Consider the following 27,689-nt stretch of genomic DNA (forward strand, 5'->3'; position numbering starts at 1 on the left):
GTAGCTTTTATGTACGTATAAAGAATACCACCTGACTCAACATAAAATACTTTTCGATCGTTAAAAAATGCTTCTAGCAAATATATAAATGTACTTTTAAAGATTTTGCAGTTCTAGAAAATTGTGGACAGAATTTAATGCCATTGAGTGTCAAGTGTCTAGGCTATCTTATATATTATAGTCTTGAGTAAGAAAATAAGCATGTGCCGATGATGGACAGCAAATGTGCACAGATTTGGTGAGAGTGTAATTACGTACGACTTGCGTTCTTGCCTACAAATATTAGCGCCGTACACACACATAACTTTGAAGGCTTTAAAATTTCTCACCTTTTCTCGGTATTGTCTTCTTGAAGAATCCAGGCTCTGAATAAGGTTGGTGGCGTGACCAAGAAAAAGTGCGTAGCACGTGGCACCAGAAATCATGGATAACCTGAAAAATAAAAATAAAAGTAATTGCAAATGTTGAAATATATTTTTTATTGTAATTTGTTAATTAATATTGACACGTGCATTTGTTCATGCTTAATAACTTATGAACTTAGAACCATTTTGATGTAAAATTTCATACTGTCACATACAATGTATATACGTGCATTTTGATCTTAACTTGGATTACACGGAAGTTTTAGTGGAAAATGAGGAAACTTTTTATTTTGTCAATATTTCGAACGCTATCTGTTATTTATTATCAAGACGTGTTTAGAAAAAGACGAAAAATCGTTGCCATTTTTATCTTTCTTACATATGTGCATGTACATATCTAAAGTAGCAATGACTATGCTTCTGTCTGATTTATGTACATGCAATTATAAGAGTGAAATGAAATGTAATTACAACTTACATGGTTAGCCACATGTCTGTCAGACTTTGAGGGGGGAAGCGTCCGTAACCTAATTAGTTCAATAAATGCATATTAATGAGTATAGTAAAACCAGCATTAAATTTTGTAGTCCCACTTAATTCTCCGTGTATGTTTAGTATGCGTACAAAATTACCTATACACAACATATGCGACATTGCTTTGAATAACGCCCAGCTATACTGCTCCAGCCAAAAGGCGTCCTGGAAAATAAAATTAACATGTTACACAATTGAAAGACAAGCACGACTACATGGTTGAGTGGTATTTAATGGGAAATACATTGAAATTTAAAGGTAGCAACGTATCCAGGAAATGAAATCACCAACACGTGTTTTCATACAAAACTCTCGCTCTCTCTCTCTTTACCTCATTATTTCTCAAGAGGCTACATAATCTAATTTTAATATTTGCCTCCCATCCCATCGCGTCGTTGTCTCCTTCCTCCTCCTCTCACTTGACAAAGAGATGAAACAAAAGCTTGCTCACTCGGCACACTTGCTACTTTCTAACATGTTGACAATTTATGGTGAAAGCAAATCAAGGAGGATCGAGGGAGTCGAGAGCCATTTCTTTAGCCATGTAAACCTCAGCCCACGAGGATGATGAAATTCTGAAACGGCTCAACCTTGAGACTTGAGACGACATCAAACGAGACCAAAAACAAGCCGATCATTTCTCCTTTCCCTCGGTAATCTCCACGGCGGTCCCCTTATCGTAAGCTGTCACTCTGCCACTGCCATTTGTTGTGCTTCCTTCCTTCCTTCATTAGAGGGAGAGAGAAAGAGGTCAGCTTAATGCCAATCAGGTATCTGCACAGCGTTGACCTCGCCATGCTCAAGTATCTAAAAGACACTACCAGGATTTCTCATCTCCCTGCCTGACTTCCTTTCCTAAAATTCTTGACACTGTCTGCCTGCGATAAGTTTGGTTGAAAATCCTTGGGGTTTGCTATAGAAAATTATAAAATATAAAACAGAGCTCACGACCACCAAAGTGGATGTCGTCGTGCCACCGGAGAGCACGCCGTGTTTAGGAAACGATGACACTGTAGTTGGCATTGGGGTTAGTTAAAATGAATGTAGATTTGAGCTGCCGATTTGTTTGGGCGACATGTCTTTCTCCGCTTTTCCGTCTCCTGAATCGGGGCTTTGATGCTCTAATGGGCCGCTTTTCAGTTTGATTGATGGGTCCAACCAACCAAGGAACGTATATGTCTATAATTTTACATGTATGGACTATGGAGGTCTCGTCTATAAGGATTTATGTACATCAGATCTGCAGGAAACGATGTATGTAGGTGAACCAAACAAGGTTTTCATTCTTACTTGGATACCGTGCTGGGTACCACACATACGGAGGTATGTACATACAGACAGGGAATAATCAACGAATAAGTGATCGCTAACACTACTAAATGAGATATTCAAAGTAGCCAATTATTGTAAATTAGCAAAATGGTTAATTAGATCATTGTTAAATTTCAATGAGTTTAAACATAACCACGAATATTTCTTGCGAATAAACAAAAATACTTTTCTCGTCTAAAAATCTTAGGAGGGGAGGTTGTGTACTATCAACTCCCGGATCTCGATGCCCTTTGGATATGTGGTAGTGTCCCATGAATGAACAAGAACCCTGAAGTGGTTTAATGCCATGGCCACATTTGCGCCCGCCACACCCACTTAAAGGTGCCCAAAAATCGCTTTCACTCTAGCTTTCACTCATTCAAAATAACGCCAAAAATCCAATTTTACTCCGATTTTCAAATTTATTTCACCATTATACTCCCAGATAGTTGCTCTCTTATATACAGCATCAAATTCAACTTTTTGGAATTCTTAGTATTTTTAAAATTTAAAATTCTGAATGAGCATTGTTGTGGAAATCAACAAAACAAATTATTTCTGCGAGATAATCATCAAAAAAGTTGAGTTTGATGCTGTATATAAGAGATCAACTATCTGGGAGTATAATGGTGAAATAAATTTAAAAATCGGAGTAAAATTGGATTTTTGGCGTTATTTTGAATGAGTGAAAGCTAGAGTGAAAGCGATTTTTGGGCACCTTTAAGTGGGTGTGGCGGGCGCAAATGTGGCCATGGCATTAAACCACTTCAGGGTTCTTGTTCATTCATGGGACACTACCACATATCCAAAGGGCATCGAGATCGGAGAGTTGATAGTACACAACCTCCCCTCCTTAGTGGTCTTCTTCTTATACATTATAAGTTTTAAATGCGAAAAATTTATTTTTGTGAATGTCCATAAAATTGAAAAATATATTTATGTAAGGTATCTGAGATGAGTTATTGATCTGTGACTTGGTTATTATTAACTTAAACGCTCCCGATGTTATGTCCGTATATTTCATGTGTCGAACGGCAGGTTATTTAATAGCTTTTTGCACGTGGAAATTTTCCGAACTTTAAACAAAGCATTCCATTTTCTTCTAGAGATAAGCTCCTATAAACCTTGTCTCAGTCACCTAAATCACCCCTGTTCTGCTCCAATGGTAGTGCATCGTTAGTTGTTGTTGAATGCAAAGAGGCACACATACACAGTATTGAGTATGGTACGTACTATGTAGTGCATAAAGGGAGAAAGGACGGAGCAAGAGAAAATGACGCACTTGAGAGCTCGGAAAAGTTTTGAATGAAGATTTATGATACTCATAACAGCAAAAATAATAAAAATTTGTCTCCTCAAGTTCAAAGTTGAACCGAACGGGACACATTTTGCACATGATGCAATAAGTATTTTATTTCATACGTATGGACGACTCACTTTTCTTTATAACTCGAAAGTTTTACACACTGGTTTGTCTTAAGTATTACAAAATTCTCCACTTTTATACAACGAACCATTTCTTTACAAATAGAGTTTTAATTTTTATACTTACTTTTTCTTTAATTCTCATTTTCTCACTCGATAATACAAGATTGGAATGATTCAAATTCGTTAAAATGTGAATTTTCTGATAAAGTATACAATTCGTTTGAATAAACTCCCAAATTGACGCGGAATGGAGATTTATTTACTAAAATGGACCGACTCCTCCCGTTCAGGAATAAACATTCAATAATTCAACTTAATTCGGGAAAACTGGCTCACCTTTCTGACCTACTTACTTTTGCCAAAACTTCCTGGCTGTGCACATCCACCCAACTTCTACTATGTACATTGGCCCTCAAAAAGTAACATGTAGGATTCTCTTTGAATAAACAACTAGAGAAAATTAATCCACTTTCTACCAGATTTTTTCCTTAAAAAATAAACCAATTGTTTCATGGTCCTGTCAAGTGAACTTGAGGCATGAATACGACAAGTCTTCACAAACTAGCTTGTCTCATATTGCTGGGCACACTTTGCTTTTCTCAACTTTTGGCACAAGCGTATATACAAACTCAAAGTAATTTCTACATTTACCAAATTATTTCTCTGGCTGTTGCTACCTTGTTTCTCACAGACAAAAATTAGCACGTGACTCAAGGTTATAATTTTACAAAATAAATTTTCAACGGCATACCTGGAGCTCATTTATAGCGACCCACGAGTTGGAAGGGAACCCTTGGAGCATAGGCACGAGGAATTGTAGGCACCTGTGTGGACCAGAATATATCAATGGCTTTAGAATAAGATGGCGTGCATAAATATGTAATTCAATTATTCATGATTTTCAATTCTATTGCATCCCCAACGAACGTTTTAATGACAGAAGAAGCTGACTCACCCAGACCAGTGTCCAATCAGTAGCATCATACATATCAGATTAAATATGCGCATGAATACCGACGCCATATTCAGGAACTGGAGAAAATACAACACGAAACAAGTTAATTCAGTTGACAATTCCTTCGTACTAGAACAAACAACAACTCTTTGGTCTTCATGATGATGGTATTTTGATATTTACTTATACGAGTATTTAGAAAGAAATTGCGTATAAATTTTACGAATTTGTCTGGAGGGATAGAGTTATTGTAATTCAGATGTGCGTGTTGGGTTAGTATAATTTGTAACAACTGAATAGAATTGCAATTACAATTAAATAAATAATGCCAATAATTAAAAAAAAAGAGTAATACATTCCTGAATTTGCGTACAATTTAAAAATAATTTAAAATTATTACTGCAAATTATTGAATTGAACGTAAAGCTTTGCTTGAGCATTGCCACGCAAGCAACCTTCATCGAAGAGCTTTCTACATTGCCAACCTGCCCATCATGCAATATTTTGTTTAATTAACTTATGGCTTGTAATTAATACGTAGACCTTAAGAAGTGATACATATTTCCCAAAAATATTACATGTGCATCATCTCCTTTGTAAAATTTGGAACTGTAGTTATCGAGATAAATGTCCAAATATCGAGACCCCACGCGACTTCTTCTTCCGGGAAAGGAACAACTGATTATCAAAAGGCAAAGTTATCTGGGAAAATGTAGAAAATATAGGAAAAGTGTGGATGATAAGGTTGATAGTTTTAGTTTGGTTGGTCAGGTTGATGGCTAAAGAAGGTCGCCAGTACTAAAAATCCATTTCAAATCACATTCACATAAATTCAAAACAAGTCAAGTCAATTACATTTAGTTTTTAAGGATACAGTTATACAAAAATGCAAAAGTTTCACAAAAATTTCACGTTGAAGTATATAATTAATTCACATTTCCACTCAGTAACAGCCGACACGAAACTTTTTCATATTAGTGGAAATCGTATCTTTTCAACAAAATAAAAAATAGCGAACACATCGCTACGACAAGCCCACAAAAGTGTAGTAAAAATGGTATGTGGCTGGAGACCAGGAAAGCAATAAGCTGCACTACATGTGCCAATATGATACATCATAAGTCATAAGTTATGACAATTAATAAGCAATCCATGCGGCATGCGATTTCAGAGTACAGGGCACTACAACGGAGGAATAGAGAAACGTCAAACCAGTGGATCACTTGACTGCTCGAGACTACATTAGTTGGATGCAGGTAAGTAAAAAAAGACAAACTTCTCATCTTCATGTAGTGATTATTTAATGAGTCACAGCATTACTTTTAAAATGAGGTTGCATGCTGTGTGAAGTGGGTGGGTGGGTGGGTTGGTTGTTGGGTGGGTGCGGGTGTGTGAGGTGGGCAAAATTTCCAGGATTTTTTTCGGAAACTCCGAAATACACATAATAATATAAAATACCTGTAGAATAAGATTTTTTCCAGAAAAAGCCTCCTTCCCGAAAGAAGTTGAGTCTCGTCGCTCTCGAGTTCTTTTTTGGTGCAGGCTTTGACGTAGCTGTGTGAATTAATAGTCATGGTATATAGACACAGAGCGGAACAACAATGCGGACAAATAAAAAACAAATGCAATTCAACACGTTCATTTTCATATGTTCATGTATAACTCTGACAATCCATCCTTGTAGTAACTAAACCAAGTAAAATAGTTTTTGCAAAAAGTTGACGGTGATGTGGGGTAAAGTTCTTAAATTTAGAAACATTATTATTAGTGGGCTTTATATTCTTAGCTATTAGTACATATAGTTAATCTAATTTGACTTTCACGTAATTATTACGCCAGTAAATTGTGCAGTCAAGCATGGAAGCAAAAAGCGTGGCAAACACAAACGAATAAAACTGTTACACACGTAATATGTACATACATATTTACGTACATGGCGAAACTACGTTATTAGGAAATATTTATATATATTTCACTGTTACATATATAAAATATTTGGCAAACATCAACGAGAAAACTTTACTCGATCTTGAAATATTTCTTTCACTAGTTGAACAACCATCATTGTTTCCTTACGTTTGATTCAAATATTATGAATGAATCGTTTTAGATATTTTTACTCTGCCGCATGTTTCTGAGAAAACATTCAGTCCAACATTAATTTTCCTTCAGGAACGATGTTACTTGTTTCTTACATACAATGTGTTCTGGTTGGGTTTGATGTGAATGATCGTGATGATGCGATATGTCGTTTACTGCACCATCCAGAAACTCAACTTTCTCCTCTCTGGTCTCAACGAGCAGTAAGGAGAGAAAGAAAGATGATTGATGTTCTTGTCGGAAGAACAAGGAAGAACTGTGATCTCTCCAACCAAACCCGACGATTGGAACTTTACTTTGGCATCATTTTCAAAATAAAAACGCAGAACAAGAATAGTTACGTTTCAGCAAGATTTTGAGAATCATAAAGGCACAATAAAATTGCAAGAATATGGGACTAAATAATGAGTCCGCGCTTGAGTGAAATATCATCTTAATACAATTAAGAAAGTTGGTGAGAGATAATGTTAAAAAGTTTAATCCTCCATTGTTAGCGCACTAAATTCATCCATTATCCCGTTTTATGACAAAATTGATGAAGCTGTGAGACCCATTACGGAGAAAGTTATGTCACGAAAGATCTATTGGATGCAATTCTGGAGAAACGCACATAGGCGGACGAGGGGAATAAAAAGGCAGCTCGTCCATATAGTCTCCACCATAGCTGCATATGTAAAGTAGATAAATTTAAGGATGGTTCAAACGGCATTGCTCTCCACTAAATCCTCACGTAGGCAAGAAAGCAAGACGAGGAAGAAAAAAGTTCATTGGAATCTTAAATAACCAGCGACTCGTAAACACACACACACAAAGTAAAGTTGTGCTTGGTTTAGTCGTGAATTAATAATCTTCCACCTTTTGGCATGCCAGTTAAAAAGAAGCCTTTTCAGCTACCTTTAGAAAATTCGTGAAAAAAACATTCGAAAGACACTTTAGCATGTTGATGGCATTGTGCATATGACAGCAGGGGGAGTGTTGCTCCTTTCTTTGCGTCTTGAGAAGGGCTTGGGTTTTTGGATGATAAATGAGTAAAATATGTAAATTCAGCTATTTCTCGTACGAAAAATCCTTACAATTCATATATTACTTTTAAGATATATTTGGAGAGCCTCTTAATCTTATTATTGTGACTGCGTGGTACTTAAATAAACATTTTTATATAACATGCGCATATAAATATTCAGTAATCATCAACTTCAAGACGTGCAGTGGGTTCGCTTACAACGATGCTTTCTCCTTATTCTTGCTCAGCCTGCCAAAATATACTCGCGGTTTTTCCATTCCCAACCGCTTATGTATTATTACGAGGGAGGAGTGTGTTTTTCTGAAGGAGAATTTTATGCATTTGCGGGTGAAAGCGTATGCATATTTACTTGCATTGGTTGGTCTTTAGTTTGTTTGGCTTTCTCTGGTGAGTTGTACAAACCAAACCAGAGCAGCAATTTTGGTTTTTGATGTGGAGCAAATGAGGATAATTGGGCCCTTAAGGATTTTCCAGTATTCAAATTACCTCCGCCCTCATTCTGCTTTTGATCAAAGGGGCTGACGCATACATGGTACGTGTTCAAGACTACTCAGCTCTAGGAAGGAGTTAATGTGTTTAATAATCCCATCTGACTTCTTCCTTCCACCGCCCTGCATGCATATCGATAATGGTAGCCCTATGTAGACGCTCTCCACCTAACCACAAAAAGAACCCTGAAGGGGAAGTCGTCTCAAGCGACTCACATTTTTGGGTTGAAATATAATGAAAAGTCTACGTTGAAATTAGTTGGAAAGCATCAATTTTCCATCTTTTCTTCTTCTTTTCACGTACATAATCTAAAGTTCTTACATGATTTGCAAAATGTCGGAAGCTCAACTGAAGGGAACTTCATCATCACAAAATCATCGGTTCGAAAGAAACATGACCCGTAGCATCCTCTCAGAAATTTGAGACTGCTCTTACGTGCACATATATATGTAGAACTCTATAATATAGATTTGGAGCAAACAGAGCCCATAATTTTAGCACATACATAAAAACGAATGTTAGTAATATTAATATTATTATTTGATTGGGTGAAAGTTGTGGAGCATTGAGCATCAAGTGTTGTCGACAACTATGCTAAACACAAGCTCGACTTTGTAGAAAGCAAAGAATAACAGTAAGCTATGAACAGCAAGAAAGCATACTTACATAAAAAGGTTACACATTTATGTGGGTTATTTATGAATTATATGCAGAATAAAATCACATCCGTGAATTATTTAAGGGAAATGCAAACCATTTTCTCATTAAGATTGCCTTTTTCTTTGAGATTTGCACGACTAAAGTTATGGAAATGGATGAGAAACTGGGAACCACTTACATAAACTTCTTCCCATTGCGACACGTATCGAACAAGTCTCGATAGCCGAAGAAGACGAACCAAGCTGAGCAGTTTGACCATTCGCAAAATTTTGAGCGCACGACCCGCGTGTATAAATTGGAAACTGTGCACACTGTCGCTGAAATCCTAAATGTACAACATGGATACCGCATTTATTAAACCAGTATTGTCATTTTTGGCGGAATGTACATAGAAATTTGACTGCAGTTGTATACAAATTTAGTGTTCTTACGCAGTACTCCAGATAACAAACGATGAGCACGATATAGTCCACTGAAAAGAGACAATAAAAAAATTTTAGTTGTGCGAATATTTGCGTACTTCATATAAAATGAATGGAAATAACTCACATGGAATGGATGATATCAAGTCCAGAGCAAACCAAGTTTTTAAGTAATGTTTTGCTATCAACACTAGAATAAAATATATGAAATGAAATATTACGTAGATTTTTAGCTTGTGGGATCATTGCTAATTAATTTTTATAATACGTAGTACTTTTACATAAGTGGCTTTGTGTTACTTATGTAAATATTTAATAAGTTTTCTAAGTAAGTAAACTCAATGCTATTATGAATGACTAAATTACCTGGGTCTAAAATCACTTGCTCCGCATTGTCCTTCAGCATTATACCTAAAAAACAAGAAAATGTGCGTACTTAATTTAATTAAAATTAAAATTAAAACACATCTCATGCTACTTTGGCTGTATCTAGACGTATATTCATTTTCTCCTCCGTATGAAATAACTTAATTATTATATGAACATTTCTAATTAATTAAAACCCTTAATTAAAGTTTTAGATTAAAATGTGGGTAGCAGTTTCAAGTGTAAATCCCCATTGTCAGGTTTAGCGCAAGGTACAAGAGTACTCTATTGTTTAATAGCTATTGTCCCATCCTTGCTCAAGTTGACTTCGTACTAAACGCGCGTGTTCGTAACTAGAAAAGGTCACAAGTGATTTGACTTTAGGAATTAAAATTTTTTATTTAGTGGATGAGTTAATAAGAGGGACTGTTGAGCTTGTCATCCTTCAGCTCACATGACAAATAGGTGGATTAAGGAGAGCGCAAATATTGTGTAAGCTTTTCGCCATAACCGACGTATATAGAAGCGTGTTTCTTCGTATCCACGATGTAAGTCGAAAGTTAAAAGGACAAAATACCGAAAAGTGTACAACTTTATATTCTTCATTGTGGGGAATTTAATGCATAAAATTATAAATTTTGTCTATTGGAATCTTCGAAAGGCATAAGATGTCAGATATCGTATGAAATTCTTGTAAAAAGAATAACAAATAGCACTATTTTAAGGCCTCCTTCCAGGAAATAAACCTAAACAGAACACCATAATACCATAATACTTGGTAACACAGTGTATTACACTACATTACTCCATGATAAGAGCGCGTGACCCTTAATCCAGCATTTACAGAGCCATTTGATTAAGGTGGTGCAGACGTGATGTTGTTCAACTCAACAATCTTGGCTCCATTACACTCGACATGTTCACCATCAAAACATGGATTTGTGTTGCCTCTGAATTCCTGATCTAGCCACGAAACGACCCTAATTTCCATTTATGAGGTTCAATTACACTCTAATTTTTCTAAATTCATTTCTGACGAGTTGTTGAGCAAAGGACATAAAGCCATTCACATCCCGTCGAAGCCATTCTCACCAGCTATTTCTTTATCAACAGAATTGCCTTCCACACACGTACAGATATGCATTGCAAATCTTTCACAGCATGTTCTTACCTCTCATTTTTTAAAATGCATTTTCTAGTGCTAAACTAGCACTGCTAATTATGAATTATTAATTATGGACAAGTCCTTCATCGTGATGGCTGTTTGAAGGTTGCTTTCACCTCAAGAATTTGAGCAATCGTGTATCCACTACTCATTCGCATCTGACATTATTATTGCTTTCTTGTCAGCGTGTGTAAAGCTTTGAGCTTGATTCCACCTTCCCTCAACGACAAGTTTGACACAGTTTTCGTTGTGGCTGTGGCCATGCTCTTTCATCATTCACGTCAAGAGTTAAGTGAGTTTCGCTTGAAAACTGAACCTGATTCTAAATTCGTGAGTATTGTGGGGTAGCATAGTGGGTCGAACGAACGAACGTGGGTGAAACTTATGTAGGTAATTTCGAGACAGACACTTGCGAATTATGACCATTTTACGAGAACTTTCCCCAAATGTTCAAACTTGAAATGTTAATGCTAAAACTTGAGTCGCTGTGGGTAGATTGAATGCATTGTAAATTCTCTTCTATTCGTTAACTAAGATGAAAACCACATTCCTTGGCGTGCTGCGGTAGTAGGAAACAAACTTTAGGCAGCAAGGAAATTTAGAAACATTTTACATTATGCTGCAATGTACGACAAGTGCACGGTTGGGTGAATGAAATGAAAGTATTGATTTCAAAGGATTTCGGAAGGAAGTTACAGAAATCTCTGCAACTTTAGTCCACTTTCGTGCTGTGTGACTTTTCAACTTTCCGAAATGAATTAAGCTCAATCAATGTCCACGTATGTATATGTACACCATATTTGTAGCTGGAGGAAGGTACATAACCATAATTGTAACACTTACTGCACCAGAAGTGTCTGCATCACTTATGATGTTATGTAAAAGTTTATTGTCGCTTATAAAAAACAATTGCGAGTTTCAGCACAGTATTGATGGACAATGTGCAGGACCTAAAGAATTACACATGCCGGGTGCTGTGTAATTTTGTACGTCGTCCGCATGACTGACCTTAAGTCCTTAAATGTCATCTTTGACCAGGAACAGTATAGTGTCACGGGAATATAATATTCAACATCAAAGTGCATAACATAATGATTGAACGTAAGGACCGCTCGTCGGATCTCGTTTATTGGTGATAAATATCTGCATATATTGGGATTATGAAGTCTGCGAGTGGTACATGTATATGATTTCGAGAACTAAAGAATTACAACCGTCATTACACTCTCACTTATCCAATGGATAAAAATATAAAACTAACTATGTGAATAAATATGTATAAATAAATAATAAATTATATGCACATTTATATGTGGATTTATATATGTAAAAACCTTTACACAGCGAGCTAAATATATCAAACTGATCAAAGTTTATAAATAGGTGCAAGAGTTAGGTTGTGCTATTTTTCTTTAGAGAAAGGATGCGACTGACTACACGGGCATATTTGTAAAGGTCATCTTCATAATCCACAAGCAAACGACCATCATCATGAATCGCCCCCAAATGGACCACCAACAATTTATTTGTATCTATCTATTTTCCATAAAAACAGTTCATTTTATTTCTAAAACATGTTTCAATAAATATATTGTCAAACTTTTTTCTCGCTTTCGAAATTTTGCAAGTATTGATAGCATCCATCGGAGGTTGGTCAAAAGAAAGCAGATGCAGTTCGCTAGGCACTTATTTAGTTAGATTTTCAAGCCCTGGTTTGATTTTAGTTTCCCATCAACCTATAAATATTGGAGAGTTTGGGAATAAATCAGTCGCACAGCCCAGAGCCAACCGCACGAAAACCCACCCACATTCTTCTGTTCTGAGCAAGAGGGGGGGGGAGGACGAGGAAACGCATGCGGTGGTGGGAGATATTGCATGGCTGCTGGCGTGGTCATTCGAGGGAATGTAATGAGATTTATGTAGCACAAGTGGACAGCCCGTTTGTTTGGAGTAACCATCAACCAGCTATCCCTGGCCAGAATAAATGTGAGCCAAGACTCCAGTAAAGGCCAAGTATAATAATAAGTGGTGGTGGAGAAAGTGTATCGCATCACATCACAAAGTACCGTTCGTAGTCGCGACTACATGGGCGCAGGGATAAATAAATGGTAGTGTTCCATCCAATGTATGTTGTGGTTTGCAAGTCAGCGTGCGAGTAACCCAGCAAACTGGGAATAAAATGATTGCAATTTTCCCAAGTGAATGGAAATAACTCAATATCGCTGGTTGGAGGTGTGTAGCTCGAGCTAGCTTTACATGCATTCCACTCAAATGAATATCTCCATTCCATTCAACCTGGTGCAAATAGCAAACAATGTGGAGAGCACAATAACCAAGTTGGAATAATGGCTGATGATGGTGGTACCACACCCACCACAGTCAGAACACGTTGTATACACATCAGCCTCAGATTTTACACAAGAACACCAACACAGCGATGAGTGTTACATTTGCAAGTAAAATCAGCTCCAATTTTCCCATTTATTGCATAAACAAACAATATCGGAATCAGATTGAAGGATTACACGAGCAAAACTTCTAAAATTAGCTGTTGTAATTTCATTTAGACTCCGAGTGTGCATTCCTATGGCTGCACACCCGCTGCTGCTGCCGTGCTGCTCCTGTAGGAGGTAGTAATTTCACTCATTCCCTAATGGCAAATGCAGGGCAGGAGGGGATCCAAGCAAAAAAAGTATTTCACTGCAATCGAAATACTGACTCATGGATGGTCGAGTCAGGTAAAATTAGAATGTGCTTAGCCAATAATATTGGCAAAACTACATGCTGCTCGGCTGCATATGGCGTGACCTTGGCCAATTTCAATCACACTGTTTGCAAGTTTTCAACTCACCTAGCTTCTAAATACCTAGCTGTCTCTCTATTCGAGGTCATACCAGTTTATTTAACCCCGGCGAATTGAAATCGAAATGTCGCATCCATTAAATAATGACGATTAACAAATTGCATGGCGCAAAATCTCACATTCTGACTACCGCTGCGTCCCGAGTACGATAGGGTTTCTCTGTAATTTGATTCAATCCAAGTCTGCTATAAAATTGAATTACTTTCACTTGTTCCCCAGTTTTAGTGTAGATAAAAATAATTTCAAGGAATTACGTAATGCACACTATGCTTCTATTCGGGTTTCATTATTTCACACCACCAATCTACGTCATTTCAGACATGGTTTCCTACTTTGGGCCAATTTGCAAAGATGGAATTACTGGGTATCATGTGGTAGCAAGGTATAGGTACTTCTCATATGCATACAAAAGTCCAGGTAAAAAACCTAAAACATTTTACTCTAAAAAGAGGATCTCCGAACTGAAACAAACATTTGAGCAATAGAAAAGGCATGCAGAATATAGATAAAATCGCAAACTAATAGAAGCTCACCAATTGTTGACATTTGTACACATTGAGAATACGCTTATCAATTTATGTATAATAATTAAGTTTCAGATTAAAGGATTCAATTATGTTACGTAAACTCTTCTCATGTAACCTAACTAAACGTTAGGGAGAAGCATGCATAAGTGCTTTGGGAATTTCAGTAAGCCCTTCAGAATACTCATCCACCACCACCTACACACATAGGTAAGCAGTTTTTGGGACTTTATTCAAATTTTAAGCCAAATGATGCCAACGAGGTCTACTGTCGAAATCAGAGCTCAACTTAACCTTCTACACACTTCAGCTCGACGAAGGCTCTTTCTCTCCCTGGTCTCGCACCACCTACATTATTCTTCCCATAATGAAGAGAACCTTCGTCCAACCAGCTCAGCGAACCACGACAATCCCGACATTTCTCTCCGAATGATTTATGATGATGCGGCTTTTTCTACGTCAGCCCCACCACGCCATCCATGCCTTGGCTGCAGTTTGAATCCCGAATTCCACCACGTCACGAGTGGCTCATCCATCCCGCTTTCTCTTTCAACTCTGATGAATTGTGCAAGGGCCACGCACGCTACACCCCAAAATTTGGCAGAGTGATAGAACTCATTAGCTTCCTCAGCCACGCATTTTTCTTTCTCGTCTTCATGCCCAAGAATCAAAATTTGAGAATAAGTTTCTGAAGGCGAGTACAGGTGATTACATACATAAAAACATCATAAAAGGTTGTCGTTTACCAAGTTTATGTGCTGTCCACTGCGACTCCTATTACTTTCTACTTCCGTTAAGCACACTTAACGTCTTGGCTACATAGAGCAGAGTCTAATGAACTTTCACAATTTAGAAAGTCCAACAACTTCTCCTTTTCTTGGAGAAAAGAGCAGTGAATTTGGCTCTTAGAATATTTCTTTGTTACTGTCAGTTAGGCAGCTCTGGTATGCAATATGTCATGCATTTAGTACATATAACAACATATCGTTAAGTTATTTATAAATATGTACGTTCGAAAATTTGTATAGGTTTCGGCCTTCGACTTGGATTCGAATCACCATTCAAATCTGCACACTCCAACGTGAACTAAAAGGTCGTTAAGAGAAAGCCAAAAAGTTAAACCTTTCACCAAAGCGACAGTAACAAAGTGGAATCCATGTAGGTGGCACCGCTCAAAGTGGAAATGTGGGTGTGAATCCTTTCATCTAAATTTCACTTGTTTCCTACCTACTCCAACCAGTGCGAGGAGCTAATCCGGAGCAGCAGTCTGACTGAGGAGAGTCAGTGAAACACGAGGATTTCGCTGAGCTAAAGTTCACCCTGAGCTAAAGTTCAGTAAATGATATCATCAACCAACCCTCCACTTTACACCCAGCTCTGCCCAAAGAAGGCAGCATTCTGGAGGCAGAGATAAAGCAAGACGTTGGCCAAGGTGGACAGAGGCACTCAATTTACACACCTGCCAGGAACACGGCAGAGTTTATCCTCAATAATAACACCCATGGACCACTGTACACATCCCGAGTCTCTGGCTAAAATCAAGCAGGAAGGATCTTTCCAGCAGCAATAGTCGATGTCTTTATGTTGTGTGTGAATGAAAGCGCGTCTCTTTTTGGACGATGACAATGGATGATGATGATTCCCTTGTCATTTAATTTTATTACCGGCTATAAAATGTTCCTTTTCATCGATTCTACGATTCCTGAATATCAAGTGAATTCCTCATTACTTTCTATTCTCCAATTCAATTTATTTTTTATATGACGAATCAAGTGGTCATACAACATATTCAAACTATTCAAGGGAAATCTGAACGAATTCCAAGAATGAAGGTGCACACCTCGTTTCCTAACCAAAATAAAATAAAATAAGAGAGAAAGGAGAGAGATCTGGTTCAATCAACGGTGACTCGACGTCTCAATTCATTTTTGTCAAGGTGCATATAAGTACATACACAGTTCAAATAAACCCATATAAATCTCCAATATCAGTCTGTATGTATGTAGAAACTCGCATTTATTAAGTTTCGATTGCCATAAGAAGGAATATTGGCAAGTATTAATTTAAAACGCACCTGTTTTGCGCAAGGGGACTTTTCAATTGTTCCAACCTCAATTTGTCTTTTTTTCTGTGCACACGGAGAGTGGATGTTAAATGTATGGGTGCTCATAATGGGATGCGAAATAGGAAAGTCATACTTCAACCAGAAAAGTGCACTTTGGGGAATTTACTTTGGAGAAAGTTGTGCCCTGTGGGATTCGAATGCTTTATTGCTCATCCTCCTTCACGTACACCACTTGTAAACGGCACGTCAACCAGCCTTATCCCCGGCTTCCTCTCTCCGTTTACATATCGTGTGGTCTAGACTTATCTATTTTATTGCGTTTCCCAAGCCGACTGACGACATGGTCATGTGCTGGATGAATTACAATTTATTACTTGCTTTGTCCTTGCATGTTGCAGCAGTTCAATGGATGCATATGTGTCTACATATGAATGCATATTTTACTATGCACTGGAATGCCCTGATTCCAGATGGCCTATTTATTGACAGTTATCATGGTAAACTAGAAACATACGTGTCGTATAAATGTGATATCATATTTAGGCTAATTTAATTCGCAATCAATTGTGTCACGAATACTGAAAGGACTTTGTGCAATTAAATAAATGCTCCTGAGCGAGATCAAAAAGGAGCATTATGGAGCGGTACATCAATCACTTTAGTATATTTTTATAGACAATTAGGAAAAAATTGCAATATGCATATTTCCTTTGACTTGTTACTAATTTGCTTTAATGTTAGAGCCATATTTACTCGCGCAACGCTACTGAAGTATTTATTCACTCAGGCTTGTACTTCAAAAACTTCAAAAATCTATGATATCCTTTGACCAAATGCCACTCTTCTCTATGAACAGGACGAACCTGCAGCAAACTATGGAACTTGTCAGTTGATATACAATTCTACGTAGAATTGGTAGGATGTAGGTTTTATTGTTAGTTCCAGTTAACTGTTTACATTTGCACTTACCAGTTCGAAAATTAACAGCAATGTCAATAAGGAAGATAGTGTCAGAAAGGCAATTAAAAGCAATCCAGCGGATACTGAGATCATCTCTGAAGAAGGAAATGGCCACGGGAAGAATTATCTGGAATGAGAATTACACACCTTAATTTTCCATAATTGAGACAGGTTTATGTACAAAACAAAAATGTTCATTCCCGAATATTTGTTGTATTCGGATAAAAAAGTGCACATGTGAGATTTGCTTGAGATGTGTTACATACGAAAAAAAATACTTCTCACCAAGTTGGCCACCAGCAGCAGCAACATGCACAAATCCCAATAGAACCTGAAATTAAACAAATTTATTATGCGTATGTCCACGTTTATTTACAAATGATCAATGAGAAACATGTACTCATCATCTACAGTTATATTTATACTTCGCAAGCATATCAATCAAGCGAGCAAATTCCGATAAACATTTCGCAATCGTGACTTTAGGTAAGATACGAAGAAGTGGTTCTGCCCTCGAGCTCTTTCATGGGAGGAGGTGATCCGCCCAGGTGTCAGATTAACAGCAGGAAGGAAGACAAATATTGGGCTGAGATAAGCCAACTCTGTGTGCTGGCATGAGGAGAAAGCATACAACACTTGACATTTCAACACTCTATGTACACATTGAATAAGACAATAATTCACGTTGTGGACACGTATATGTATTTGCATTTTTCCCCTGTTTTAAAAACAGCAGTGCCATTGTATAGCCAAACTCACCTTACGAAATAGTGGTACCAATTTGATAAGAAGTTGGAAATAACCAAGGTTGAAGTCCTTGAATTATTACCGTTCTGTTCCAACCTGTATTAAGTCGCATCCTTCTTGGTCGGGTAAGCTATTGGCGCATTGTGGGAGGCAACGACTAAGTCAACACCTCGTTTATCAACGATTTAAAGCACCCCATCATCATCATTTCTCACACGCTCGTTTATTACTACTTCAACTCAAGATGATTTAATGAAGTCAGCCCGACAACTAACAAGTGTGTTTCTAAACGAGCAAGCATCGTCATGAATTTGTATGTTGTTCACTACCTCGACTTCATTACTGAAGCTCAAAGGGTCAAATTATTCGCAGCTGCGCAGCACAATTATCTAGAGCGATTTCGTAATCTTACATATTCCAGCAATTTATTTTAAGACATTAACAAATATTCCTCGCAGTCTAATGCTGTACAAACAAGGGAGCAGTGAGAGAAATATATAAGCAGCAGTATGTTCATTTACTATGTATGTAAATATGCCAAGCTCATTTAATTTAAAATTTGAAAGCTAGAGACAAGTTGTGAATATTTAGGTCCTGCACCTGGAGGACTTGAGTGGGCGTCGAATCAAAGGGAAAATTTTAAGTTCCTCATTTGCATTTCGAGAAAGAAAATTCTAGAGCAATCAATCCAACTGCTTCATAGAAGCCATCGCGGAATAAAAAATGAGCACAAAAGGATCAAGTCAGTACGTGTAAGTGGATACGATGCAATCGATGGAAATGTCAAACTCAATTCCTCCTCAAATTTTTAAAAATTATGACGAGCAACTTATTTCATAAATGCGTTCAACTCCATTCAACATGCAAGTCATTCTACTGCTGGTCGTCCTACTTTCACCCGATCATCATTATCGTCATCATCATGAAGCTCTTGAGCTCTCTCACAGAACTCAGCCATAAATGCTATTCATTTCATCTCCTACGTCTTCCATTCAGCAACTCCAAGCAGAATGCTCTTCAATTTTAAACTAAAACCCTACAGTTCAACTTGATATAGCCCGAGTCAGTTATTTTTTCTCTCTTATTCTCATTTCTCAGCCAATCATGTCCATCTACATACGTAAGACCTTGTCGAAATACGCATTTTAAGACTAAATTAATAAAAATCGGTTCAGTAGTTCGACCGCTAGCGTGCCACAGACGGTCATGATGATTACATAAGCTCAGAAAAAAATTAATGGAACTCCGAAGATTTACTGGTTGGAATATACACAAAAGTACTGTCATTATTTTTCATCAATCATATAAAATTTTAATTAAATACAAAGGACTTTCAAAAAAGGAGAACCTCTGAGTCTATATTTGCCCGACGATATCGTTGAGATTCAAAATTATATGTACATATATTCTGATTTCACAAACTTGAAAGAATATATGCACACGCCATCCAGAAGGATAATGAGATCGATCCTGTAAATATCCACACATTTAAAGGAACGCCGCGCATCATTATCTTTATAAACTTTTCCACAAATTGATCCCCAGGGTCTCTCTCTCAGTCATTCTTCGTGAATTTGGGATGAAGAAACAGCATTGCATAACAGATGCAATATATTAGTAAAGCCCTCCTGGTCCATTCTATGAAAACCTCTCCTTTTTTGTGTAATACATTAATGGTCCATTGTTATCGCAATGTTATCTGCTTATTGCCCTAAATGTGGTGGAGGAAATAACTTGAGCATCAAAATATTGAGGAGGGTGTAGGAACTCCTTGTATAAATGAATGTAAGACTCTCCCACGTTATTTTTTGTGGCTACGTACATGATAACATGCATGCCAAAATGTAATGAATTACTCAAGCAACTTCCAAGGAGAAATATCTTCTGACAAATTGTAGGTATAAAATATTGCTTCCTCTTGTGTCTACTCCACTCGCCTCCCTTCGTGTATGTCCATTTACGTTACTTTCACTCAAGGATACAACCTGAGGTATTGTAAGAGCGAAAAATGTGTACATACACTGGAAAGGTTGTAATTTTTTCACAAGGTAGCTGAATTAAATGGAAAAAGGGAAGGAAAAAAACAGTAATAACCATTCAATTAACCTTTGACCTTGCCAAATCCCAATTTTGAAACGAGCAGCATCTGCTAAATATTTATGTGCAGTTGGTACGACTTTATATACGTAATAATCGACAGGTTGACCACTTTTCTTGATTACATAACCCAGCTATTTATTTCTGAGAAAGTAAACGTGGTTGCAATGCAACTTTGGACGTTAAAGACGTTAAAGTTTTGAACCTGTTTAAATAAATTTTACCTGTAATAATCCATCGAGGAGATACAACGCATTGACATTGGACTAACTTCCACCCATTAGAGGAAGCTCGAGGACAGTACGATAATCGTACTACGATTATATTTCTGTCTCAAATAGTACACCTCGCCAACGACCGTTTGTATGTTCTCGCAAAATAAATAAACGCCGAGTTTGCTAATCGAATAATAATTGGATTTACAACTCAATTTCCTAAGGATTCAACGAGGTAACCAGTGCAGCTTGGTGCTTCCTCCCCAGACTCCAAAATATCACCTCCGCTTGATGTCATCGATTTGGACGAAAATTCAATTCTATAGAACTTAATTTGTTCGTTTCGCTTGGGGTGTTCGTATTTCATCAAATAACATTTTATTTTTCCAACTTCAGTAATGTGTCTGTTATTAAGGGACGTTGAAGTGACAAATTATTTGAACGAAGTGATATGGACCAAACCTACACAGATGTCTTAAAAATATAATGCTACCCTTGTAAAGTAAATACGAAACCGATCACGTGGTTTATGTATGGCCCCAAAATGGTTTAATCATATTGATTATGATGAAGGGTTTAAGGCTTAAACTTTAAGCCAAGAAAAGTGTACTTGAATTGCTGTCAAATATCAAGCAGTGTTTAATGTAATACGGAATACATTACGAGTATTAAAATGACACTAGTCATATTACAAATTAATTAAATTTGAGGAGAAAATAAAGAATACGGAGCTGAGAATTAGTGATTATCTTGTATTATCAGGCACTCAAATAAATGCATTTCTTGCAATCTGGTTTCCGTCATATCGAACACTGCTATTCTGTACATTCGTTCCAGTAATTCGATCAAAATTGCTAATGGAAATTAAACAATTCGGATCCCACCGTGGGAGTTTATCACCAGACTTGGCTTTGAATCTTCATCTCACTTTACTTGCAGATTTAACGTCCGTATTGGTGGACAAGTTTTAGTTAAACATCAACTAAGCCTTCCCATCCCGTATGTACTTACTTTGTGTACATCTCTCCTTCTCTCGCTTCAACACTCAATTATTCCTTGACAAACTAGTTCGAAACTTGAAATAGCAACCCAATCTCTTCGTCGTAACGTAATCTGTATTTTAATCAAAAGGAGTTACCCCATCCTCATTCTGTGAAATCGTAATCTCTTTAGGGAATTATTGCCCAATTTCATCCAGCGTCCGTCTAAATACTAATAAGAAAGGAAATTGTGTTGGTGACGATCATGAATTCAACTTGTACAAACAATTTCGGAAGCACTGCGCAAGAAACTAACGACATTTATCCGATCTATATATTCCGTCTAATTTAGGTTAGAATCAAAACTTACACTGTGAACGTTAACTAAATATGTACGTAGTCCGAGACGCAGCGTATGGCAATTTATCGATCAAATCGTTACAGACCACCGGAGTAATACCATTTGATGAGAAATAGAAAATGTTGTTAATTAATTATCCGTTACAATATTTTACTCGACGCTTTGAGCAAGCTTCATGGCTCATGGTCAAGCTTCGTGGTCCTTAAATAAGTCACATTCAATCAAGTTTTCTATAATTTAGAAACCCTTTGTAGTTTAAAATTTTATCATGTACTAGATTAGTACAATTTTTGAGAATGTAGTCTACTGATTCATTTGTTAATTTCATAAGCAAATATTTCGCTCATCTGTAGCTGCATAATATCTTCAGTTTTGGCTAATATCACGAAAACGATTGGATGAGATACATGACAGAAGCCCTATGTTAGAATATTTAAAATGCGATCCAAACCTTTGGACCAAATAATAAAAAGCTGAAGCGAATATAAATATACTCATGCGATATTTGCTCGTGCTTCATGTACTCATATGTATCATTCCAAGGTTGAAAACTTTGAAGTAAGCTCTCAACCTGTTAATAAAACACACACTATTAATAGAAACAACTACTTACAGGAACAAGTGTTTTTCACTTTAAGAGAAATCGCTTCCTGGATCAGGATGATTTCAATTACACTGCATGCAAGACGTACATTGTACAGAAGTGGTTTTTCAACCAGGTGGATTTATGTATGTATGTATTTCCACTTCCTCCCTAGATTCATCCCGAACCCCGAAGGAGTTTGACTAGCTTGAGGCAAAAAAACTTTTGAAAAACATTACTCGAAACAACGGTTCCATCATCGCTGGCACACACTTATCTAAGAATCTCGTTCTTCACATCACTTCAAATAGAAGGATTGAGTATTTGTATTTCAAGCTAAAGTCGAATTTAACTGCAAATGGAACAGATTTGAAAACCTGGGGCCGACCAAACTTTCAAAAACTCAACAATTTAATCTCGTCGGCCTATTTTTCCATCTGCTGCTGAGAAATTGATTCGCATCGTTTGAGGTATATATTCATGACAAGATTTGCAGTGGGGGAAGGAGCGCCCATAAGAAACAAAGTTAGGAGAGAAACTACTACATAAGTGGAGTTGTTGGGTGGAAAGAATAGTTGGAAAGTTGCAGACACAAGAGGAGTGGGGGCAATATTTTAGGGGCAAAAAAACACACAAAGTTTCTCTTCCGACGGAATCACTTTGGATTATTGGAGGACCTTTGTGCAATGTAACCTTATTCCTCGTCGTCTATTGTTGATATAGACGTTATCCTGAAGATGAAAACCACCCAAATTACTCTCCCATCCATCCACCCACCCACAACAAGGCTGACTAAGTGCCCTTTTGTTCGTCCTGCTTCATTTCCTTTGCATACAGAATTAAACTTAGTCCAATCTTAGAGGACCATAAATGAAGGTTGTGTGTGTACATTCGTGTATCTGGTGAAAGTCTTTTGCTACGTATTTTGAATGCGGCAGATCGTCGATAACTCATGCAAATCGATGATCCAAATGAGTACAGATATGTAACTCCACTCCTTTCGATGATGATTCGGCATTCATAACTATGTGACATTTAAAATGTGAATTTGACGTCCTTTCCAACAATATGCATAACAAAATATATGCACGTATGCATATGTAGGTGTTGTGCTTCACCATCAATATAATTTCACAAGAAGAGAAAGCTCTTTGTTGCAGCACGAAAGCTAGACACATATTAAATGCAAGCGTGGAGAGTTCATAAATTGAATTTACATACCTAAAGTTAGAGCAAGGGTGAATAATCCAATGTCCCGCATTCTTTTGTCTAATTCTCTCTTTCATCAGGGCTTTTTTCGAACCAAACAACTTCATGGCTGAAAAGACACAGTAGCACATAGTGACATATTCTTATCAGGAAATGGGTTTAAAATCACAGCACGAGTTCACCGAGCAGATGGGATAGCACAGTGGCCCAAAATAATGCTAATAAGTAAATAGCTGCACACTTGCCTAACTTGTTGTCTGAAAAGAAATAAGAAAGTATTCATGTAGACTTTGGAGTACAGAGAAGAAAAGTTGTCGAATGCAAATACTTGAACGTACCCGTGGGTTGGAAAAGGGCTTGAAGCTGGTTGCGGATGAAGGAGGGCTTGGAGTCCCCACCCACTCCCGCAGAAGAGCCAGAGTGGCCTCCGCTCTTGTCCAGATTTGTCATGCTGGGAGTCAATGGCTGCAATACACAAGGCACATTTTCAAGAGAAAGTTGGTTCAGAGACAACAGTGTTACTTGGTCAAGTCGAACTGGTTCTCATACTTTCAAGTTGCATGTTAAAATTAATTTGCGTAACGAGGCATATTGAAATATCAAGAGCTTCGATTAGTATCCCGAGTTTTATAGTCTGTTTTGTCAATGCAAAAGACGGGGCAAACTGAGGATACTGACCTTGACTTTCATGTGTGTCTCGCTATGACCAAATTAGAGTGTTCGAAACGAAGTACAGAATTTGAGTAATGCAGAATGAAAAGCTCTTTGCAAATGTTGGTTTAATTATTAGCTCAATAAGAATTATGTGGTATACGGAAATAATGTAATTTATTGTAATGGTAAATAAGTAGGCGGTATGATTAGTCCTACAAATTACGTCAAGGCTTCTAATAATGCCTAGATAACTTACCATATTGTTGTAATGAGGATATTGGCGAATTACAAAATACGTCAAGTAGTACATGCTTAAAACTAATAATTACCTCGTCCTTGGGCGTGCCATACAGGCTCACATCGTCCCCAGAGAAATGCACTTTCGAGCCACTCATCCCTCCGGGTCCACCAGATCTAATAGAAAAACAAAGCACACATGTCTTTCAAACACTGTTCGGAGATGTTTCATGTCGGGTAATCCAAACAAATGAGGAACATAACATGTGACACGTCGAAGAATTTGATAGTCGTAGAGACTGCTCATCCAACAACATTCCAGCCAACTGCCGCTGAGGCCTTTCCCCGCTAAATAAAAGTTTGGTTTCTAATCTAATGCCTTGTTTTACCGCATTTTTATCGCTTTTATCAATAATTTAACCATTTTGTGTGGATTATATGAGCGACTCTTTCTTGTTGTCTACACATTTTATTTGGGAGACATTCGGAGGAATCCATTTCAGACAGAGACATTCCTTGTTTCCCAACGAAATAAAAGGCTCCTACACCTACGACGACGATGCACAGGAGATGTGGGCAGACAGAAGACGTGTCAGCAGAGCCGGAGAGTAATGTGCATACATACGTAGAAAGGAATGAAGAAGGGGGATCAATAAATTCGAAAAAGTAGAGCAAGCCGGGTCCCATTAAATGTCCCACTAACCATATGAAATGTCCCAAATTGGATATTTAGTCGGTCATCATACAAAAGAGCAGTATAAGTATTTAAGTACTTACTTATATATAAATCATTCTGTTCGTTAGCATTGCTGACCTTGTGTTTTTTTCCCTTTTCGACGTTTTCAAATTTTGGAAGAAAGTTCAAGCAAAACAGTTCAGGCAATCCGTACCACACATATTTTTGAGATATTCTTTGCAATTCCTGCTAATTATAATTTGGCTACTGTTCTAAATTTACATCTGAATAGAATCTCACTTTAAATATTGGTTAATCTCAATCAAACTCAACATAACAATATAGCTGTACGTACATTAGATTAAACTACTACTTAGCAAAAGGGTTGATGATAATGAAATAAATATTTGATACAATCTGTTACAGGTTGATTGGCTAATTACGTTTGGTGTGAATCTCCTGGCATTTCTGTTTTTTGTTCCTGTTTTTGTATGAAGCAACGTGATTGGTGCAAGGTGTTTCTGGTGGTGCATAAAAGTCTATAAAAACATTTTCTGCCTTTTTTACAAAAATATTCTGCAAGAGTGGTTTTGCGACTTTGAATTCTAACTCCTTCACCGAAGAAAGTAAAGATGGATGGAGGACAGTATCTTTTTAATTGAAAGCTGGCTCCCATCATCCTGGATGGAATGAAACTTGATTCAGTTAATATAAGATTGGTCGAAGAGTGAAAAGTGCAAAAGTCACCATCTTTTTCCACGCTCAGGATGAAAAAGAATAAATGAAGAGTAAAAAGATAGAGGAGAAAGCATTGTCTAATAAATCTTTCGTCAAAGTCATCCTACTTTTTGTTCTTCTTATGCCCCGCTGCCACTAACGAGTCAACTAAAAGAACTAAAGTAATCTTTCCAAAAGAAAGTTGTCTAAAAGTTTCCCATAGACAGAGATTTCGTTCAGAGATTTATGTATTTGCTTAGCATCACACCAACTGACGTCTTGCAGAGACGCGAATAAAAGATTCCGTATTTGGGAATTTTACATTTAATCCTTTCGTGACATGATATTTTACCTATATTTAGAAATCCTGCATCACCACAAAAACAATTCCCATTGCTGAAATTAGACTTACCATTAAAATTGAAGCAACTTGCACTATTTATAGTTGGCCTGAACATATTGTAATCCTTGACATAAACAAACTGAGAAAATCCTTGAATTTTAAATTTAAATCCGGTTCTATCAAAGACTTTTTCGTGACAGAGATGTACTTGCCAATAACGGAGAAGTCTACTTGTCTTTTTTATCCCTAAAAATTTGCATAAGCGGGATTTGCACGAGTCTCTCTTGCATAGCTTCAGAATTTCACAAGCGGATATGCATATATGTACCTGAGCAATGGTTTATGCACGAAGTGGAGGAAGGAGAGAGAGTCGGCAAATGATATCACACGGTACACTTAATCCCTACTCATTTGATTTATCAACTCAACTGTACAAATCAAATCCCATTTGTCTTAACTGAATTTTGTCTGGGTGAACGGACAACTGTGCTGCCCGACATCCGTCCTGTTAACCTTTTAACGGTGTCGTTTTTTGGGAGTGGATTTTGGAAGCCACTTACCCGGAGGGTGGTTCTCTTGGGTAGTTCATTTCAGGGGTAATGTAGTCGTCGACGAGTAGATCGTCGTCGTCCACAGTTAGCAGTGAGTCGGAAGGGTGGTAGCTGACACGGTCGCCAATGACGACTGTGGTGGAACCGTGATGATGACTCGGTCGATGGTGACCCAGTCCGAAACCGTGTAGACCCACATGACGGTCAGACACGATGGTGGGAGAGGTCGGGTGGGAGTAAGAGTAGGGTCCGGTCACGCACCCCGGCACCGACGAGTAAGGACCACCGCGCAATCTCCCGTTCGCTAGGCGGAGGGATGGTGCCCTAAGGTGAAGATTAGGTCATCTCGATTAATTTACATATCCACAGCTCTTACATGTACTTCCGCCGCTTCTTATTTTAACAAAGGAAGGACGGAAAATTAAGTAAGCATGGTTTTACCTTTGCCATCTCCGGCCGTCGCCACCTCGCTCGCGTTCCTCTCTAAAAATTAGAAATGGTTTACAAATTATTTCAAAGATTTTCATGAATTTCATTTATAATCTGTACTCAGAAGAATGCTGTTTGGCTACCACAACATGTACACCTACGATTTTACATAATTAACCTCGTAATCAAGTCTGGAATTGGAAGGGACAGTCGGCACTTGAGTGTAGTGGGGTTGACGGCGAGCAGTGCACATCGGCAACCACACCCGCTGCCGCTACGATACCTGCCAGAACCATTGGGATTGGTGGAAGGCATTTCGTAGTCAACTAATGTAGGATATCGCCAATCCCGAAAACGGACACATTCCTCTCTTCATATACTTTCTCCGCCAGCGGCAGAACAGAACTAAAGCCTCTTATTTTATTCACCACTCAATATATTCTATTTCAACCAAAAGTAACGATCGGCGACTCCATTATCTATGCCCAGTCCTTCCTTCTCGTGGTGCGTAGAATAGTGGACTAGCAAGTGGACGACTAACCAGAATACCGATATTGGGAGGAAGGAAGAAGTTTGAGAATTATTCAAGCTAACTGCATGACATAACTGCTGAGGAGGAACTAACGTCATAAGCCCGACAGAAATAGATAGGAGAAAGC

General features: G+C 37.7%; 1 protein-coding gene across 4 annotated transcripts in view; it reads right to left on the bottom strand.

The window, feature by feature from the left end:
- Positions 1-27,689, bottom strand: part of LOC110842289 (potassium/sodium hyperpolarization-activated cyclic nucleotide-gated channel 3) — an 86,110-nt gene that overhangs the window by 10,633 nt on the left and 47,788 nt on the right. For 3 of the 4 annotated variants that reach the window (XM_035851544.1, XM_035851551.1, XM_035851560.1), the window contains 18 exons: positions 27,043-27,084; positions 26,611-26,925; positions 24,407-24,491; positions 23,762-23,888; positions 23,669-23,680; positions 23,436-23,532; positions 17,517-17,562; positions 17,241-17,358; positions 9,655-9,699; positions 9,416-9,478; positions 9,298-9,338; positions 9,045-9,191; positions 6,052-6,147; positions 4,594-4,670; positions 4,390-4,462; positions 998-1,064; positions 844-892; positions 330-432 (listed from right to left, as the gene is read on the bottom strand). In XM_035851544.1, the coding sequence (XP_035707437.1) occupies positions 330-432; positions 844-892; positions 998-1,064; positions 4,390-4,462; positions 4,594-4,670; positions 6,052-6,147; positions 9,045-9,191; positions 9,298-9,338; positions 9,416-9,478; positions 9,655-9,699; positions 17,241-17,358; positions 17,517-17,562; positions 23,436-23,532; positions 23,669-23,680; positions 23,762-23,888; positions 24,407-24,491; positions 26,611-26,925; positions 27,043-27,084 (1,603 nt within the window). The remainder of the gene's footprint in view (positions 1-329; positions 433-843; positions 893-997; positions 1,065-4,389; positions 4,463-4,593; positions 4,671-6,051; positions 6,148-9,044; positions 9,192-9,297; positions 9,339-9,415; positions 9,479-9,654; positions 9,700-17,240; positions 17,359-17,516; positions 17,563-23,435; positions 23,533-23,668; positions 23,681-23,761; positions 23,889-24,406; positions 24,492-26,610; positions 26,926-27,042; positions 27,085-27,689) is intronic. The other variant, XM_035851554.1, reaches the window with a different exon arrangement.

The sequence above is a fragment of the Folsomia candida genome, unplaced genomic scaffold (genome assembly GCF_002217175.1).
Source record: "Folsomia candida strain VU population unplaced genomic scaffold, ASM221717v1 Fcan01_Sc001, whole genome shotgun sequence".
NCBI classification, from domain to species: Eukaryota; Metazoa; Arthropoda; class Collembola; order Entomobryomorpha; family Isotomidae; genus Folsomia; species Folsomia candida.